This window comes from Gordionus sp. m RMFG-2023, chromosome 3, assembly GCF_954871325.1.
Source record: "Gordionus sp. m RMFG-2023 chromosome 3, tfGorSpeb1-WG-v2, whole genome shotgun sequence".
In the NCBI taxonomy this organism is placed as follows: Eukaryota; Metazoa; Nematomorpha; class Gordioida; order Chordodea; family Parachordodidae; genus Gordionus; species Gordionus sp. m RMFG-2023.
This window is the reverse complement of record NC_088777.1, coordinates 43,885,932-43,905,714: the sequence shown is the minus strand read 5'-3', so window position 1 is coordinate 43,905,714 and position 19,783 is coordinate 43,885,932. Positions and strand designations below refer to the sequence as shown.

The window sequence follows — 19,783 nt, the reverse complement described above, 5'->3', positions numbered from 1 at the left end:
GATTTAGGAAATATTTCCTGGCTAAAATATTGAGCTAGCCTGTTTTAAATTCAAAACGAGTCGTTTATAATAAATGTCATATATAAATAAAATAGCACCATTTAAAATGAAACCTTTAAAAACTATGCTTGCTCTTTTTATTAGATGAAAAAAATTTTAACCCATATCCTTGATGCAAATAATGGTGATTTTCCAAATTAATTAAATCCTCCATAATTACGAATTATAAATTAGAACAATTAATATAAAGAAAAAACCTATAATAAAGAATGATTGTTAATAAACAATATAAGGTAAAACAAAACAGATATAACCTACTATCTTATGTATTTAAGATTTTATTTTATGACCCTTTTAAAAACAAATATTAATAATACCATATGTTAAGTGACACCAGTCTTAAAAACAATGCAAAAATACATAAACCCGCTATTTGTAATTTGAATGTATAAACATGTTATCTGTGAAAATCATAGATTGTGACTACTACATGGCACCACCATTAACAAATTTGGATATCAATTTTAGTGAATTTCGGAATTCATCTATAAAATTTGTTCCTATTCTTAGGATCTTTGGAAATAATATTAAAGGTATTAGTTAACCCTCTATCATTATTATTGTAGACTTAGGTCAGACATGTTGTTTACATCTTCATGGTTATTTCCCATATTTATCTATTCAATGGGAATTGTCTACTGAAACTCTAACTTTACAAAAGATGGCAGATGATATTGATTCTAAATTGAACCAAAAACAAATGATCCCTCATGTACATAACATTGTCCATTTTGAAGCAAAGTTTTTAAATTATTTTATATTATTAAATTTAATTTAAAGGTCAATGTATGGTTACACAAACAAAAGTCAAAATTTTTTAAGAATATTTTTTTACAACCCAACTGACATTAAAAAAATCGCAGATTTATTAATTAAAGGTGAATTACTTGATGGTTGTCATCAGCCATTTGAGGCACACATTCCATTTCACCTAAAAGTATTAATAATTTCTTAAAACAGCTATTAATAATTATTTAGTTCTTTTTAGATTTTAATCTTTTTGGTATGAATTATATTAATATTAAAAAATTTGTAACTCGTAACAATGTGTCAATACATTCAGATGAATTCAATTATGGCAATCATATTATAGATCAGAAGTATATAATATATTTATAATATATTCTATTTTTTATAAGAAAAATGAGCTTTTGCCCATTAGAGATAGATGCAAAAGTTGTTGATATCTTGAATTCAATAAATGACAAAATGTTCCCAGGTCTTCAAGAGATTATAGATGATGACAAGATAATTAGAACATATTTTGAGATCAATAGTATAAGTTCATCTGTAGGTATAATATATTTTAAATTAATTTTTTTATTTGTACTTATAAGAAAGATTGAATGTCAAGCCATTAGTGTCAGAATCTACAGTTCTCAATATAATTCAATCAAAAAAAATAAATTCTGAATTGCCAATTTGTGATAAAAAATCTCAAAATACATCTAACAATTTAAGTAAATTATATCATAATTTATAGTATTACATTATCGTATTATTTCAAATAAAGTGTAGTCTATCATGTTTTTGTGAGGGATACAGTTTTCCTAAGAATATTAAAGTAATTTTGCATGTTCTATTTGAAATACATTAGAGCTTTGACCAAAAAATAGATTTTTATTTATATAATATCATAATATAGGTTAATATCCTTGTTTTTTTCTTTTTTTCTAATTAGCAGGGAAATAAAGTATTGAATAATCAGTCACACCTAGGCCAATTAATTAAGCCTTGATCTAGCTGGGCTTCTATTTGATACTAAAATAATGATTATTCTTTAGTGTTTGACTAACTGTGCCATAATATGATAAAAAATATGCCAAAAAGATTCCCATTTCTCCATCAATTCAAGAACATAATATTTATTTCAAATTCACAATATATTTTACATTTTGCTAGGACAAAATTAAGTATAAAAAGGAGTATTGAACATCCTGAAATGTAGAGTAGAGACCTATAGAATCTATTTTTAGGCCCATATTTACACATAGCCTGGTATCAATTTTTTTTTCTCAATTTTTTTTAGAAAAGCTTGAAGAAATCTTAACTCAAACTATTTTATTCTATAATTTAATGTTATGCATTAAATTTAAATATTTCGCAATAACTTTGATAATTTATCTATTTATTAAAAAATATATGAAATCAAATATTAAACTATCTCCTGATTTTTTCATAATTTTTTCAAAAAAGGATAAGAAGGAAATATAGGATCTATATTTTATTGATGAAGTTACCTTGGGTTAGTCTGCTCTGCAGGACTCTAGCTTAGAGCCCTACAAATAGACCTCAACCCAGTAGGGCACAAAAATTGTATATGCATGAATTTACTGGGTGAGGTGAAATATATGAGCTCTACAATAAAATTTATATTTAAGAGCTTAAAGATAAAAAAAAATGGAATATCCAGATCAATCATCATAGTGAAGATCAACTAAACTGGATCAGGTTGCCCCACAATCCAATTCTTTTTTAAAGTGATTGAATTTAGATTGTATTGAAACCAAATATTTTTTACATTTGGTATCTAAACTCGATATGAATTCAGCTAATTACTACTTGATCTTCCTTAACTTATTTTACTATATACCCTTTTCCATTTTCTTGGAATGATATTATGCTCCCCAGGCCCTAATTAAAAATAGCACTGATTATAGTAAACCAGTCCTTACAATTAAATTATATAATAATGCAATATCCTCATTAATTCTTTATTAAATTAATATTGGACTAACCAGTTTGAAAAAAAAAATGAACAAAAATCTCTTTTTTAAAAAATTTTTGATATTATGTTCATGAAAATTTTGAAAGATTTATTTATAAAAGATTTTGGTATTTTTAGGTAAATTTGATCAAATATTTCTCTTCTCGAAAAAAAAATTAAAAGATTTTTGCTCAAAAATTTTTTGGGGATTTTTTTCAAACTCTACAATAAAATGATATCTACTTTTCAACTTTTTGGCTAAAATTGAATTTAAATAAAGGAAAACATTTGATGGTTTATATATATTTTTTAATAAGGTCATATGTTGCAACTGTATTCTGAAGACATTGATCATAATGTATCATTATATGGGTTAGAAAAACTTGACGACATTTTGTCAAAGTATGATACCGATGATGAAGATGAAATATCCGAACAAATAAGCCTAAGCTGTGATACATATTTACCACAAATTGATGGTAAATATGATATGAATAAAAAGACAATAGAAGGTTTAATAAAAATATTTTAAATAAGGCTATAACCTAAATACATTTTTGAAAAAAATCTCAAAATTTCAAAACTTTTGTAATTTTATAAAATTATAAAACATGCCCAAAATCTTCCATTAAATTTTTTTTAAAGTTTTATAAATTTTGTAATTTATAATTCCTACCAAATTAATTTTATACTTCCCATTTTTATTTATATAGTATCTGCCCATTTTTTATTATAATTAATTAGTATTGCTTACTTTTTTTTATATTAAAATTTTACAAATTTATAGACTTTAAGCTAAATTTTATTAATTTCTCTAACTTTAAAAAATTCTAAATTCGAAAAAATAATTCAGGATACTATTTTATTTTTATATTAAAAATAGCTTATTTCTCTTTTTCGTTAAAATTACGAAAGTTATTAATTATATTTTTGATATTTAGATCGCAGCCTAAATAATATTTTAAAATTCATGAAATATTTTTTAAAAAATTCACTAATAGAAAATGATTCAGATGATAACAAGAAATTGGACTCACATGTTACTTTTTACCCCAAAATTATAAAGAAAACTGGGCATACTCTCTGCGTAAGTTGGATAAATTTACTTTTTTGTTACTTTTAAAATATTCAATCTTCAAGGATAAATCAAAACATGATTTACCGAACAAAGATCCCACCAAGGAAAATAATACTTCCAATCATAACAAAATTTCCCTTAATATTAAAAATACAGTAAAGAAAAAGAATATTTCCCTACAAATTTTGTCCTCTCAAACTGGCTCCTTAATTGAAGAAAAGTTCCCTGTCGTTAAAAAGGCTAAACTTCAACGAAAACTTAGTAAAAGGACGAGAATATTATTAATTAAACCCAAAAAATTATTGGATAGTAATTTGTATAAAGAGAAATTACGGTACATCTGTGACACGACAGACGAAATAGCCTTTACTGAGAAGGGGTATGAAATTTTATTAAAATATGCCATAATTATTATTAATTTTCTTTCATTTACTATAGATCTAAACGCTCCAGTATATTCCAGAATATCTATGTAATTAAGATTTATTTATATATTTAATATGTATATACGTATAACTTTACCTTTCAAGAAACTTTATGTAATTTGGCCTGTTTACATTTAAATTTTATTTTAGATAAAGTTTAGATTATTTCTGAAAATAGTTGTTAATTTTTTTTTTAAATTAAAGTTTAAAATAATTTCTTGTTTTTTTTAAAAAGGTATTTTCCCCCATTTATATTGATAATCAAAATTAATTTTATGAACAAGTTTTTAGTGTAAATATCAGAGTTGTTAAAGGATCTAGATACAAGTATCTAGATCCTGTATCTAGATATAAAAATGTGGTATCTGTATCTAGATAGATTTTTGGTTAAAATATCTGTATCTAGATATTATTTTAGATGATGTATCTGTATCTAGATCCATTTAAAAAGTATCTTTTAACAACTCTGGTAAATATAAATAATATGAAATTATATATTCATTATAAATAACCTCTGTATATTCCTCTATGAAAGTATGCACCTCAGCTCTGGTTACGATTTATTTCCAATCTTTTATCATCCCAAAATAATGCTATCGATATTATAGGAATTGTAAGCAGAATTCATCTTGTATTGTTTAGAGTCAATATATATGTCTACAATCTTTTTTTGAATACATCTGACTTTAAAATATTTTTCCAAAAATTTGTCATTTAGAAAATGTTGATTTTTATATTCTTCATTCTTTAGAGCTCCTTCAGCATCCCCTATAGCAATAGCTATTAAATTTGAATTATGACAAGAACAACATTGTTGACAGGCAATATTGATTTAGTCATGTTTGAGATATATGGAGGATTGATTTGTATATTAAATTTTATCAAAGTATAAAATATTATATAATCCATATAATAAAAGATATTAATCTAGGCGAAGAAGTTTTTTTAAAAATATGAAGAAATTTAAACCAAAACTTGTTATTCTAAACTTTTCCTTTAATAAGAAAACTGTTAAAAATTATATGGAAAAAACATTTTTGCTCGATCTATTGGAGGATATTCACCTTCTAACGCACCTAAAATTAAATCACGTGTTAATTTATTTTTATTAAAAGTATTTTGCAAATTGGGAAAAGGAAATTACATTTAATTCACCCTAACTTAGCTTCGACCAAAAGCAGAGTCTGATATCTATTATATTTAATCCACGAAATATTGTTTCGATCATTATTTATCAGAGATTTTATGGCTCAAATACCCAATAGGGAAAGGGGCCATAATATCGTAGGCTTTTTAATAACCCCACCAGTATAGGAAAAATGTATTTACTAACCAGGAGTCTGTCATAAATGGCTTAAATTAAATCACCTATGACTTGTTTATAAAATAATATGCCATATTTAAATTTATCATCTTTTAAAAAAAAGAATAAACTGGAAATATTAGATAATTTTTCCAGTAAAAAACCTGGATTACAAGCTTATCTAAACTCCGTCGATGATACCAGAAAACACGATTCTGATACGTTGTGGTTAACCCCAGCTCTTTCTGGCCCAGTAAATATTGTAAAAGATGAAGTTCTCAAAAATGTCTCCCTAAATTTTAAAAGTAATTCAATGCCCTTTGCGGAGTCTTTCGGGAAAACTGTAATATTTTAATTTGCAATAAAAAAAAATTTTATGATATTTTTTATAAATTATTAGCCAAGTTGATAATTCATGAGAAAAGGGGGGGGGGGATAGATTTTTTTAATAATTGGATACTTTTCGAGTTTATGCCGTTATTCAAAGTGTGATTAAAGTCTGAGAACCCTTTCAGGCGATAATATGAGTTAAAACCCACTTATAAAATATAAATTTAAACTTGCTGCTTAGATCATCTTTATTGAAACCTACCAAAATATTAAATAATATTTATATTTGAAACAGGAGTTAATCGAATATCATAATGGGTTAAATTCCAGAATTGCACTGAAACCACTCTTTTCTACGGATATCGATACGATCTTATCGGTTCCAATTGCCCTATTTTATTGAATTAATATTATTTTAAAAAAATTTATTTATTTAAAAATTAAATTTACAATGATTTTTAATTTCGAAAAAATGTTGCAAACAAGACGAAAAATTAATAAATAACAATTTTAAATAAAAATTAATATCATTCTGATAAAAGAAGGGAAGTACGAGAGAAAAAAATAGCTTTTTAAATTTATTAAATGAAAAATAAAAGATGGTTGCAATTTTTATTGTAAGAAAGTATAATTTCTTTTAGATTGAAACACGTTACCCCTGAAAGTAGCTCGCTTTTGCTACGCTTATAACTAAAACGATAACGGGGTTTTACTATATTTCTTTCTTTTTTTAAAAAAACATAATTTTATTATCATAGATTAATATGAGCATCATTCGGGAAACGTCCTTACTTAATATTAAAGGATTAACTGTTCCATCTTTAGCGGTATCCGACATTCCAATCAAAGTATTTGATTTACAAAAAGTATGATTACATCATAATTATGATAATGCCTAAAATTGTTTTTACTTTTAACCCATTTTTGAAATAACCTTCATAATTTTCTTCAAGAAACCTTGTATGTTTGTATTAAAAGTTAAATTCATTGCATCCTCCCTAGCAATGCCAAGGTTTAATCCTTATATAATTTTATATCTAATATAATTATAATGTAAGCAAAATTATCTGAAATGGCTTAGTTGTGAAGTTCATACAGAAGTTCGAGGGGATATGACCCCAAACTCTCAACATGATGCGATTCATCTCATTATCTATAGTTATTTTGAGGATTCCGATGAATATCGAAAACAGGTTCAAGGAACAACATCCTTCAAGCCCGCATCTGATGACTATATTGGTTTTGGTGACATGCGGGAAAAGATTTGCCAGTTAAATCTCAAAAATGGGTGTTGTGTTGTGAGCGACAAAAAATCAAAAATTTTGAACTTACCTATGGACAATGTTTATATCTCCAGCTCAGAAATAGAGTTATTGAAAAAATTTTACGATCTTGTAACTAGGACACACGATCCAGACATATTGATTGCTTACGAAAATGAGAAATCATCTTGGGGTTATATATGTGCAAGAGCTAAGAAATTGGGGTTAGTCAGGAAACCCTTCGATTACCTATCACGAGTTTGTATTAACCATAATAACGAAAATTGTTTGAGCGAAAAGGACATAGATAATGATGCTACGAATCAGAAACATGATTATGAGGTGAACCAAAAAAATTTGGATAATTATCAAGAATACAATGTAAAAATCGTCGGTAGAATATATATAAATGTATGGCGTTCGATTCGAAAGCTCATTATCCTAAATAATTACACGTTTGAAAATGTAATGTTTCATTTATTACACCTTCGCACATCCAAATACTCTCACAAGTAACGTTTTATTTAACTAAAGATTTATGATTTAAAAATTAAAAAATCCCCCATGATCACAAAAAAAAATAACAAAAAGAACGCTTTCGAATTGGTACAATGAGCCATGCCAGAGGTGGCGTGTTTACCACTATCATTTGATTAGGTCGGTTTATGTGCATGCCATGTTGCACGAGTTGGATATTGTTGAACAAACAAGCGAATTCGCTAAGTTATACGGCATAGAATTTGACGATGTTTTGCACCGTGGTTCCCAGTACAGAGTAGAGAGTATGATGTTAAGATTGGCCAAATCTCAGGGGTACATACCTATTTCACCGTCTCCTCTGCAACGAACTCGGTAAATCGGCACATTATAAAGCCACTAACTATTCTCCAGAGAAAATAAACATTAGATCATAGATTAAAACTAGTATAAATTATTTAGTTTTAAAATATTACTTGTATTTAAGTTTAAAAGTCACTAACTTTATTAACATTTTGATAATATAGCGAGAAATAAGGACACATGTTCAAATTTTTGATAATTTTTTTTAAAATAAAGAATGCAGATGTCTCAAATGATTCCATTGATTTTGGAACCCGAAGCTGGTTTTTACAGTGATCCTATCCTCGTTTTCGACTTTCAATCTTTGTATCCTTCTATTATTATAGCATACAATTATTGTTACACCACTTGTTTGGGTTATCTTGATAAATGGACCAGATCTGATCAGCCATTTAAGTTTGGTTGCGTTGATTTAAAATTAGATATGGCAGCTCTAGAGGTTATTTGTTTGTGTTCTGTATTTTTTTTATAAAAAAAATATTAATTATTTTATACACATAGAAAATACAATCTTCGACACACGTTTCACCTGTGGGAGTGGGTTTTGTCGGAAAAGATATATTAATCGGTGTATTACCTAACATGTTGGAACAGATTTTAGGAACGAGAATAAAAGTTAAAAAAACGCTGAAGCTCTTGAAAGCAAAGAATTCTATGAAAAATAGTGGTCTCGAAAAATTGTTGCACACACGGCAAATGGCGCTGAAAATGATTTCAAATGTTACGTTTGGTTATACGTCCGCCTATTTTAGCGGAAGAATGCCTTGTGTCGAAATAGCGGACAGTATTCTTGGCAAAGTATCTATCATTTTTTATGCCTTAAATTGTGATAATTAATCATTTTTTTAAATTATGAATTTTATATTAAAAAAAATTTTTTAAATCAGGCTCGAGAAATCTTGCAAACTTCGATAGATTACATAAACTCGAAACAAAATTTGAACGCGCGGGTCATTTATGGTGACACGGACAGTATATTTGTATTACTAAAGGATACCACCAAGGCCAAAGCGTTTTCTATTGGTGAAGACCTCGCGCATGAAATTACTCAAATTTTCAGGGACCCAATAGAACTCAAATTTGAAAAAGTATGTTATTAAAAATATATATTCTTTGTTTCAAATTAGTGCTACTAAACGGTTCCATTTATAAAAATGGCTAACCCAATAAGCCAAAAATATAATGCAAGACTGGAGATTTTGCTCATGGATGTCAGGAAGGTTTGCGAGGACTTGCATTGTCATATTTTGTCTAAAATCTTAATTTAAAAATAGCGGAAGTTTAACATTAACTAAATCATTGAACCTATTAATCCATTCATTTCTATTTATTGTTATCAAAATTTGGTATGATAAACAAAGTTTTTTAAAATATGAATAATAATTGGGAACATATAATATTCCGATCTAAATAAAATATTGAAAAGGAACAAATAAACTAAAAAAAGAATATTTCATCAGTACAAAAATTATACATTTCTATTCCTTCAGATAAAAATATTATAAATATCATTAAATATATAACTGAAACTTTTGTAATTATAGGAAAGATTTACATGACTAGACTACGATCATGGGTTGGATCATTAAAAAATTTAACTTCTAAATATTTTTGAAATTTCTAGTATTTTTTTTATATTAGTAAAATAAATGTTAACAATTATATTTAATAAAAAAGTAAATTTAATGGAAAAATTTATTTCATGATATAATTTAATATTTTTGCAGTTATTAAAATTTTTATTTATCAAATTGAATAAAAACATTGGAAAAATAATTGTAAAATTTATAAAGAAGAATTGAATAATTTCTTATTTATATTCATACGAATAATGATTTGAGTTAAATTCTTAGAAATATTTTAAAAAATGCAGAAATCTTAAAAAAAATTTGAATGAACCTTTGAATATTTAAAATTTATGATTTCGTCTAGAAATTTTATAGTCCACGAAAATTATAAAAGATTTTTTAGCAAACATATTTGGAATTTTAGGTTGATCAAAAATGTTTCTTCTTTAGAATAAATTGCACAAAATATTTTTTTCAAAATCTAGAAAAAATTAGATAATTCGAATTTAAAAGATGATTTATATATCTAGAAATAAGTAAAAAAATAAAATGTATTTAAGGAATATGATAAATACTAATAAATAATTTTAAATATTTGTGAATAAGTTTTAATTTTTACTAGTTTCAAATGTTTAATAATAATGTCGAAATACTATAAATTTTAAATAATATGAATAAAACAAATTATGTAATCGCAATATTCATGTTATATTTAATTTTTAATTAATCGCTCAGGTGTATCATCCTTGCATACTTCAAACTAAAAAACGCTATGTAGGGTTATCTTACGAAAACATTAACCAAAAAGAGCCAAATTTCGACGCAAAAGGAATCGAAACTGTTCGAAGAGACTATTGTGCCGCAGTACCTAAGGTTTTTCTTTCATTTTTTAAAAATAAACCGGCTTTATATTTCAAATCTTTCTAAAAATTTTATTAAGAATATTTTTTTTGTAAATTCTAACCTGCAGGACTGGGGAAGTCTCCTTTAAATTATAAATAAATACATGTTTGAGATTTAATTTTTTTAAAAAAACATTTCTGTTTCTTAGAATAAAGATTTACTCGCTATTATAAACCAACGATACCTCTATTCATTATTCTAATCTTTATTTTACACTTTCGACTCTGTTAACTTTCACTCATTTATTTTTAATATTTATGAACTAATAACCTTTAAAAAAAGGTATTAGAAAAGGTCATCACGGATTTATTTAAAACTGGTAATATATCGCAAATAAGAGACTATTTACAAATGGAATTCTGCAAAATTATGGAAGGCAAAATTAGTCTTCAGGATTATATTATAGCGAGAGAATACCGTGGAAGAAAAGGTTATAAGCCTAAAGCGTGTGTACCTTCCTTAGAGATAGCGAAACGTTTATCTAAATTTGATCCCATGGCGGAGCCATTGTTGAAGGAAAGGGTTTGCAAATGCATTTGAAAAATATAAATTAACTTTGTTATAACAGGTAGCATATGTGGTTGTAAATCCTGATCAAACCATACTAAATCAAAGACAAAATAATAGGTTTAACAACACTTTACCCTTGATCTCTTTGATCCGTACCCCACAAGAGTTTTTACAAATGCCAGCATCTACCCTAAACGCGAATTACTACATAACCAAACAACTTATACCCCCGATTAATCGAATTATGAGTTTGATTGGCATCGACGTTTTAAAATGGTATTAATATTTATTAGTCTACTCCCTATCATATTTTTATGTCAATAATTTTAGGTACGAAGATATACCACGTGTAATACAATTTAATCATTATAAATCAACTAATAGTATAAACATTGGAAAGAAAATTGGGGTAAATTATTTTTTTTCATAATGAGTTGTTTTTATATTATATTACACTTATTTATTCCAACTCATCTTTTCTATTGAACTCCTAAATCTTAGTCAGACTACCTAATTGTATATGATAAGAAATTTAATTTCAAAAGCCTGCTACTTTTTTATTTAATTAATAATGCCACTTTTTAAAATATTTACTGTTAAAATTTAGAAGGATTCTATAACACATTTCCTTCACTGCAATCATTGTTTTATATGTCGTAAATTGTCTTCAGGCCTAATCTGTTTAAAATGTAAACAGAAACCTCAATATTCGACATATATTATCATGAATCTATTACGAAAATGGTCTAAAAGATATGATTATCTTTCACAGGTATAACCATTTATATTATATTTATCAATATTATTAATTTTACTTTTAGGTATGTAAAACGTGTGTCTCCTCCCCGGATAATAATTTAAGATGTATATCATTAGATTGTCCAGTTTTTTATCACATAATCGAGGCCAACAAAAGAATCTCTCAATTTTCGTCTTTGCAAAATATGGAAAATGAAATCGATTTATTATAAATATTTATGTTTAATATATTTAATTATTTAAGATGAATATTGACATTATATAATGACTATAAATTAAAGTTACATCTCAGGGCCATATTATAATTTATTTAAATAAATCTCTTCGTTTATTTTTTGGGTTGAATATAGAAATTTCAATATTATAATTTATTTGGGTATACAAAATAATTTGCACAATTTCGAAATGAAATATTTTTTTAATTATTCTAAAATTTACTTCAAAAGAGCTAAGTAGAAAATTCATCAGCCCATAATTTCTTGTGTTCTAAATAACTTATTCTATTTAATAACATCCTATTATCCTGGTTATTGTTACTACAAAAAAATTTCTTAATAAACCTACATTGTAATTTGTATCAAAAATTAGTCATGTTGAATTGGTTAAAGGTATGGTAAATTAACTTAATTTGCTATACCCTATCATATTTTTATGACAATAATTAGGTACGAAGATATACCACGTGTAATAAAATTTAATCATTATTAATCAACTATTAGTATTAACATTGGAAAGAAAATTGGGGTAGATTTTTTTTTCATAGTAAGTTGTTTTATATTATATTGCACTTATTTATTCCACCTCATTTTTTCCATTGAACTCCTAAATTCTTAGTCAGATTACCTAATTGTATACGGTAAGAAATATCATTTAAAAAACCTGCTACTCATTGCTTTAAAATTCTTTAATAATGCCACTTTTTTTAAATACTTAATATATGCATTTTAAAAGGATTCTTTTTATTCAGACTTATAACGTATTTTTTTTTCATTTATACCTCATTCTATATGTCGATCCAATCAGCATAAAAAAAGCCATTGCGCTGCTAGGCGGTTTAAATGTAACTCTTATACTTCTATTATTTTTTTTTCCAACGTAGTAACTATACTTCATATCTAACTATAATATTTCGCATAAGGATCAATGGAAAACTAATGTATATATTAAAAATAATGTTTATGAGTAGGTATTAGGTATGTGATCACTGATTAAGTGATACCTATAATATTTACGAAACTATTTTCCCTTCTGAACGTTTTATTATCCTGGTTATCGTTATGATTGTATCAAAAAAATTTCTACACATAAATTTAAATTCGTTTCAAAAAATAAAGAGCAGGTAATGGAAACCATGTTGGATGATTAAAGGTAAAGTATTACCGCGGGTGATAATTTTTCCAGAATTTACTTAATTTCATTTTAAAAAAATTTATGAGAACTTTGCAATAATCTTAAATATTTGTTTTACAGTTTTATGGAAATAAAAAGTACTAGCAAATTCAGAACTAGGCCTACAAAAAAACGAATCGAATAATACTATTTGCGTTATTCGTACGAATCGAATAATTTATTATTCATATTCATACAATAAAATCATGGTTCGATTCGAAAATTTTTCTAAAACTTATAAAAATATATAATTTTTTGCAAAAAAAATTAACAGATGTAATGTTTTATGATGACACTTTTTAGGATCTCTAAACTAATTGTCATTAGCATATAAAAATTTACAGAAAATAAATAAAGCCCAATGATTTCTTATAACGTTATCCAAACAAATTGGCCAAAAATGTCCAATTTTTAGAATTAGAATTGCTTATAAAAAATATTTAAATTATTTCTTCAATCTAATAAATTTTTTAAAATTTCTAAAAATGTACAATAATCTTATTTTATAAACATCAAAATATAATACACAAAAAAATATAATTATGCTAAATCCGTTGATAATAACCAGTTTTTAAACATGAAGTCTTTCTAATAGTTTCCTCCGTCAAAGACATTCTATTTTTCATTATCATAATGTTCCTACTGAGAACAACCGCTCACAGAAGCCGAAGATCCCTAAATTGACAATATATCAGTTGCCATTTTCGATAACACAGTAAAATGATCCCCGTTCAATCTCCACCATTCTAGCGGAATTTTATTAGAATTGATTCTTAATTCATCAAGATATGCTTTCACCTCATCATTTAATACTATATTTCGTGTATAAATTTTAATACATTTAATTGCGTCATTTAATATTTCGATTTAACCCTGCACTCCAAACTTTAAAAAATTATATTAAACTTCAAAGGTGGGGTCTATTTTAGCCTTAATACAAAATTTTAGATTATTATTTATTTCCAGAAAAAAGTTATGCCAATTTTCCTAAAATTGGTCAAATTTTATTTATTTATGAGATCTTCCTTTAATTATAGTATCACCAATATTTAAAATGCTAAGTTTCATCCCAAAAATTTACCTTATCCCTACGCCCCCTTTAAAAACTTTGTAGGCATTAACAACAAAATATAGTAATTTTCCTATAAATATTTTTCTATTATGTGATCTTCCTTTAATTATAGTATTAACACCAAAAAAAATTTAAAATGCAAAGTTTCATCCACCAAAAAATTTTTTAAAATAACATAATAAAAAATAATAATATACCCCCAGGAACTTTTTTAATAACCTTTAATAAAACAGAATAGTCTAGTTTTTTAACTAAATGTAAACATTTGTTGAAATAGGAATAAATCAATGATTATTTTTCTAGACAGTTTTTTGCAAAATAATTTAAAAATTATTTTTGAAATATATAAAATCATATACTTAAACTGTATAATTATTATTTATAAATTTAAAACATAAAAATAGTTGTTTTTTAAATTTTAAGCATTTATTTTATTAATTTAGGATTAAAATTTTAAAAAAATTCTTATTTTTTATGGGGGATGTTGATCCCCCAAACCCCCCTCCCCAATGCTTACGTCATTGCTCCTATATAATAAGCAAACTTGATACTTGTGGAACCCGGACATGTATAGAACTGTAAAGATCTTGCATTTGTAAATCCCTTAGTTACACCTAAAGAAAGGTTTTGGTACCTGTGGAACCCTAATTATGGACATGTTTTTAGAACTGTAATGATATTGCATCTATAAATCCTTTTTAAGGAAGTAGCATTTATTAACTATAATGTAGATAAATACATCTTTTTTTTTTACACATATACCTTTAAACTGGAATGGTTACATTTGATCTACTTTAAATTTGTTGTATATATCAGATACAGTGGCGTAGCTACGGGGGTGGTTTTCGGGTTTGGACCTCTCCCAGAGCAAAATTTTTTTTTAGATTATACGTTCAAAAGACTTAAAAGTGACTTTATATCAAATAAATACCACTAATATTTATATTTTTCTGGATTTGATGTTTGTGGAAGGATATTATATTACTATTGAAATTATTCTGGGTAGTATTATTATAAAGAATAACATATTATTCATGCATTTAAAAAATATATTTATTATATATTGTCGATGATGTGGTTATGATTTTTAAGATAAACCCGGCCGAAGGCCGGGCAAAAGGGTCGAAGGCCCGTTAAAAGGGGTCTGGGGGCGAAGCCCCCAGGATTTTATATGTATGGACCCTCTCTAAGAAAAATTCCTAGCTACGCCACTGATCAGATAGATCTAAAGACCACACAATTTGTCTATTGAACATTTCATTCCACTCTTGATTATATATAGAATATCTTATATTGAATATTTTTATTCCACTCAGTTAATAAAAATAACCATAAAATTAGATTTATTATAATATTCTACACTTGACACTTCCTTTTGCAATTATAAGTTTACTTACGCATATACCTTCTAAACTGGAATGGTTACATTTGATCTAATTTAATTTGTTGAGTAAATATCAGATCCAAAGTTAAGTGAAGGATCACACAATTAGTTATATTGAATTCCTTATTCTTGTTAATATAAGAACCAAAAGATCACACAATTAGGTTATTGAACATTTCATTCCACTCTTGATTGTATATATCTGCATCCTTTTGCAATTTATAAGAGCAAAGGATCATCCAATTTTATTATAAATATTTTTATCCCACTCAATTCTCTTTGGTAATGGTTACATTAAATTGAACATAAACTATGATTACTGTATTGTATGGGTTGAATCATTAATAAAAAAAATAACACTATATATATACTGTTTAGGCGAATTTTTTTATTTTAATCATATTTATTTACAGATTCTATGAACATTAAATCTCATTAGTGATAGTAATCATCAAAACTTACACTAAAGTATTTAAACTTAAAATCAGCCATCACCCACCTTTAAAGTAATTAAATTATACTGTAGTTCTCGGGAATAGGCTCTTTTTTTTACCCCACTCCTTTTTACTAAGCCTATAGAGGTTTAAGCAACTTTTTTCAAAATGTTGCGCCTACAAGTACGTGCGGCTTGCCCACAAACGTGTGAAGGGCTCCTCATTTTTCTTCCCCTAATTAACTATCCAGTTTGATGGATTTTGAGGAAAACCTAGTGTAGCTCTGTTACCCACGCCAGAGGGCGAAAACGCTTTTATCACGTATATTTTTTAAATTTTCTGCGCCTATATGGCTTATATAGATGATTTGCCTCAATAATTATTGGTTGCTTCTTATTGGCGCATTTTGGAAGAACCAATAGGATTTTAGGATTGAATGCGAAAAGCGAATTCGTAAAATATACAAATTTTATATAAAAGGTTTATAAATATATTTATATAAATGAACAAAACCCTCACATCTCTTTCTGCTAAATTACTATATGAAACTTACTCAAATACTCATTTAATCTATTATCATATACTATACTCATTTAATTTAGATGCCATATATATATTAATTGAATTTTTTTAAAACAATTCTTAATAATTCTTATATATAATCTATCTATCATCGTGTGTGATTGCTATTCTTACAAGACGGACTCTCTGTAAGATATAGATAATAACCTGATCAGATGGCCCTACCCTCCCCTTTTACAATATTTGAAACCAAGGATATCATCCGGAATATTTCTTATGAGTAGCACAAAAAAATGAAAATGAATATAAAGTTTTGTCTCTTTATCTCCGATAAGGACTATCACTCGAAATCACACAAATAAGTAATGGAATCTTATAAACTATATTTACATCAGAATGACATAATTGAAATGAATATATATATATATTACTTTTTTCTCTTTCCCTTTCTCTCTGTTACAGAATCGGCACGGTAATCATAATAAATTTTAAAAAAAATTTTTCAATGAAGGACCACAGTATTAAAATGATCTCTTTAAATATAAGATCCCTGAATGACAAATTAACTATACTTAGGCAAGTCATGAATGAACAACATTACGATATCCTCCTTTTACAAGAAACCCACCTTAAAGTAACTGAAGTAAGGAACCTCTTAGATTATACCTTATATTGCAGCTCGAACGCTGAACACGTATGAGCTGGGGTGACGATTCTGATACATAAGAAATTAATAAAATTCGTAAGCTTCAATCCAATCTCCGAATATGCTGCCTTACCTTAAGCTTAGGATACAAAAAAGTTCATTTATTTAACGTATACGCACGGTTAATGATGCTTACTACCAAGTGAATGTATGGAAATATTTTAAATACCAATCTAATTTGCTAAATACCGACCAAAATTTATTAAAATGTAATAAGACCATTTATTTAATATATTAATACGGAATCACGTGGTCGAGTCCGGCCTTCTATATATCATCCCCCCAAGGATGGAACCACCAAGTTAGAATAAGAAAAAAACATGATCATTCCTGGGATTCGAACCCGGGAGAATAGGATAAGTTTGCCAAGCTCTTGCCTACTAGGCCATAGAGGCTTTCCAAAAATCACGATTTTTCAAATATATATTATAAATATATTTGGTAGTGCCTATCCAAATGAAAAATGAACAAAATTCAAATTTGATAGATGGTACCTTAAGGTACCAAGCATCATTAACCTATACGCACCTCACAATGATAGTATCTTTTATATGGAATTGAAAAATATCTTAAAGGAACTACCGTGTCGGGATGGTATCCTTTTAGCAGGCGATTTCAATGCTTCGGTAGGCAAACCTAATAATTCTTTCTGCCTTAGAAACGCCGCATTAGTACAAAGTACGAACCCCAACGGTAAAAGGTTAATAGAAATCTGTGAACTCTTCAACATGAAAATTGGAAATACGTTCTTCTAGCATCCTATTCATCACATCATGACTTACAGGGACCACCTCACAGATAGATTACTTTGTAATTTCCACAAAGATCTTCAAGTGGGTAAGAGACATCAGAGTAATCTGTAAACAAAACCTTACACTTTTTACAGACCATTACCCACTGGGCTGTGAACTCAGAAACAACAATAGCATTTTCCCAAATCACATTAAACAGAACTGTCTCACCAGTGTCATAGCCAGAAAAGACTTGGCACAGCTCAATGACTTAGAGGTGAAGGAAGAGTTCGTCACTAAATTAGCAACATGGAGGAATACATTAAATGGCATGATTAACCCAAATCTGACCTGGAAGGACATTAAGCTGAATTTATTAGTTAGTATTACATCATGTTTAAGACCACGCATTAAACGCAGAGAGTGGCTCACCCCAAATAATCTAACAATAAATATATCCCATTAAGGATACATTACTCACTGCATAAGGGCCGACAAAAGGTTGTTTATTGCTAATTTATCTAAATCTATCCAATTCAATTTTGATAACAATAACATTTATAAGGCTTTCCAATCTCTTAAACTACTCACCACCTTCAAGACCAATCCTTTACCAATACTACACTTAAATAACAATAAGATTATAACTTACCCAAAGGAACAATTAGACTGGATAGACCATTACATGAACCTCTACAGAACGAGGTGGCCCAGACCTATATGTGACTACCCTTTTCAATCCCAGTCAGAACCTGAACAAGTTGGATATAATCGGTACCATTAAACGAATAAAAATGCATAAAGCTGCTGGAGTCGATAGGATCTTTGCAGAACTCTGGAAGATAGATGTAGACCTAAGTGCTAGTTTACTACTTCCCCTCTTTAGGGAGATATGGAATACGGGTAATTTTCCTGACGAATGGATGACATCAATAATATTAAACTTTCCTTAAAACAAGACTCCAAACAGCCTTAAGGATTACAGAGGTATTGAACTGATTCCAGTTACCCTAAAAATGTTCACATACATCATATCTGTCAGGATTAAACCAATCATTAACAAGTTCCTCTCTAACACTATCACATCATACAGGAAGGGTAGAAATACTACGGAGTTGACTATGGCACTTAAAGTTATTCTGGAAAAGTCTAGAATGCATAAATCCCCCATCTTTGCCTTAATGATTGATTTAAGTAAAGCCTTCGATTCCATTATACACCAAAGATATGGCCCTTGCTGGAAAACATAGGAATAGATAAGCATCTGTTATCGCTAATTAAGATCATTTATGACAATCATAGCGTAGTACCTCAAAATATAAAATCACAACCTTTTAAAGCAAATAGGGGCCATAAACAAGGATGCATTCTCTCGCCTATTATTTTTAATGTAATAATGAATGATATCCTAAATAAATCCTTTAAACAAGAATATGCACTCTACCCACATTACAAGGATCAACAGCACCACAATGACATGCATAACTCTCTGAATTTTCTATGTTATGCGACGACGTGTGTATATTAGCTAACTCGGAATACAAAATAAGAAATATTTTATCATTATTTGTCAACAACTGTTATGAATATGGATTAAGAGTTAACTACACAAAAACCAAGCTTATCACCTCAAATACATATGCGAGTAACTTAAACCCCTTTAACTTTGAGGGCAGTGGCCCCTACACTTTTTGAGCGAATGAAGCAAAATACCCCCATGAAAAGTACCCCCTTGAAAAGTATCCCCCCCCCTCTTCGAAAAAATGAAAATTATGACACCCATAAATTTCAAAAATAATT

The 19,783-nt window shown here is 27.6% G+C and overlaps 1 protein-coding gene across 4 annotated transcripts; it reads left to right on the top strand.

The window, feature by feature from the left end:
* Positions 1 to 354: 354 nt before the first annotated feature.
* On the top strand, positions 355 to 12,031 carry LOC135927657 (DNA polymerase zeta catalytic subunit-like). Of its 4 annotated transcripts, none has more exons than XM_065463797.1 (23): positions 355 to 593; positions 633 to 801; positions 841 to 997; positions 1,039 to 1,160; positions 1,200 to 1,354; positions 1,398 to 1,520; positions 3,085 to 3,246; positions 3,769 to 3,854; positions 3,908 to 4,224; positions 4,284 to 4,317; positions 5,698 to 5,916; positions 6,662 to 6,769; positions 6,962 to 7,677; positions 7,757 to 8,017; positions 8,222 to 8,444; positions 8,507 to 8,803; positions 8,893 to 9,093; positions 10,309 to 10,446; positions 10,759 to 10,998; positions 11,045 to 11,262; positions 11,317 to 11,395; positions 11,594 to 11,758; positions 11,808 to 12,031. In XM_065463797.1, the coding sequence occupies exons 1-23, from the start codon at positions 455 to 457 to the stop codon at positions 11,955 to 11,957; spliced, it is 4,479 nt and encodes a 1,492-aa protein (XP_065319869.1). In that variant the 5' UTR covers positions 355 to 454; the 3' UTR covers positions 11,958 to 12,031. The 4 variants fall into 4 exon arrangements, with proteins under 4 accessions (XP_065319869.1, XP_065319868.1, XP_065319870.1 ...); XM_065463796.1 differs by having other exon boundaries at positions 3,085 to 3,279; XM_065463798.1 differs by lacking the exon at positions 11,594 to 11,758 and having other exon boundaries at positions 3,085 to 3,279.
* Positions 12,032 to 19,783: the final 7,752 nt, after the last annotated feature.

Bases quoted from the DNA above. Each gene is read 5' to 3' on its own strand.
- LOC135927657 (XM_065463796.1), top strand. From the start codon at position 455: ATGTTATCTGTGAAAATCATAGATTGTGACTACTACATGGCACCACCA. The intron at 1,161-1,199 runs GTATATAATATA...ATTTTTTATAAG, and splicing joins AATCATATTATAGATCAGAA to AAAAATGAGCTTTTGCCCAT. The intron at 10,447-10,758 runs GTTTTTCTTTCA...CTTTAAAAAAAG, and splicing joins ATTGTGCCGCAGTACCTAAG to GTATTAGAAAAGGTCATCAC.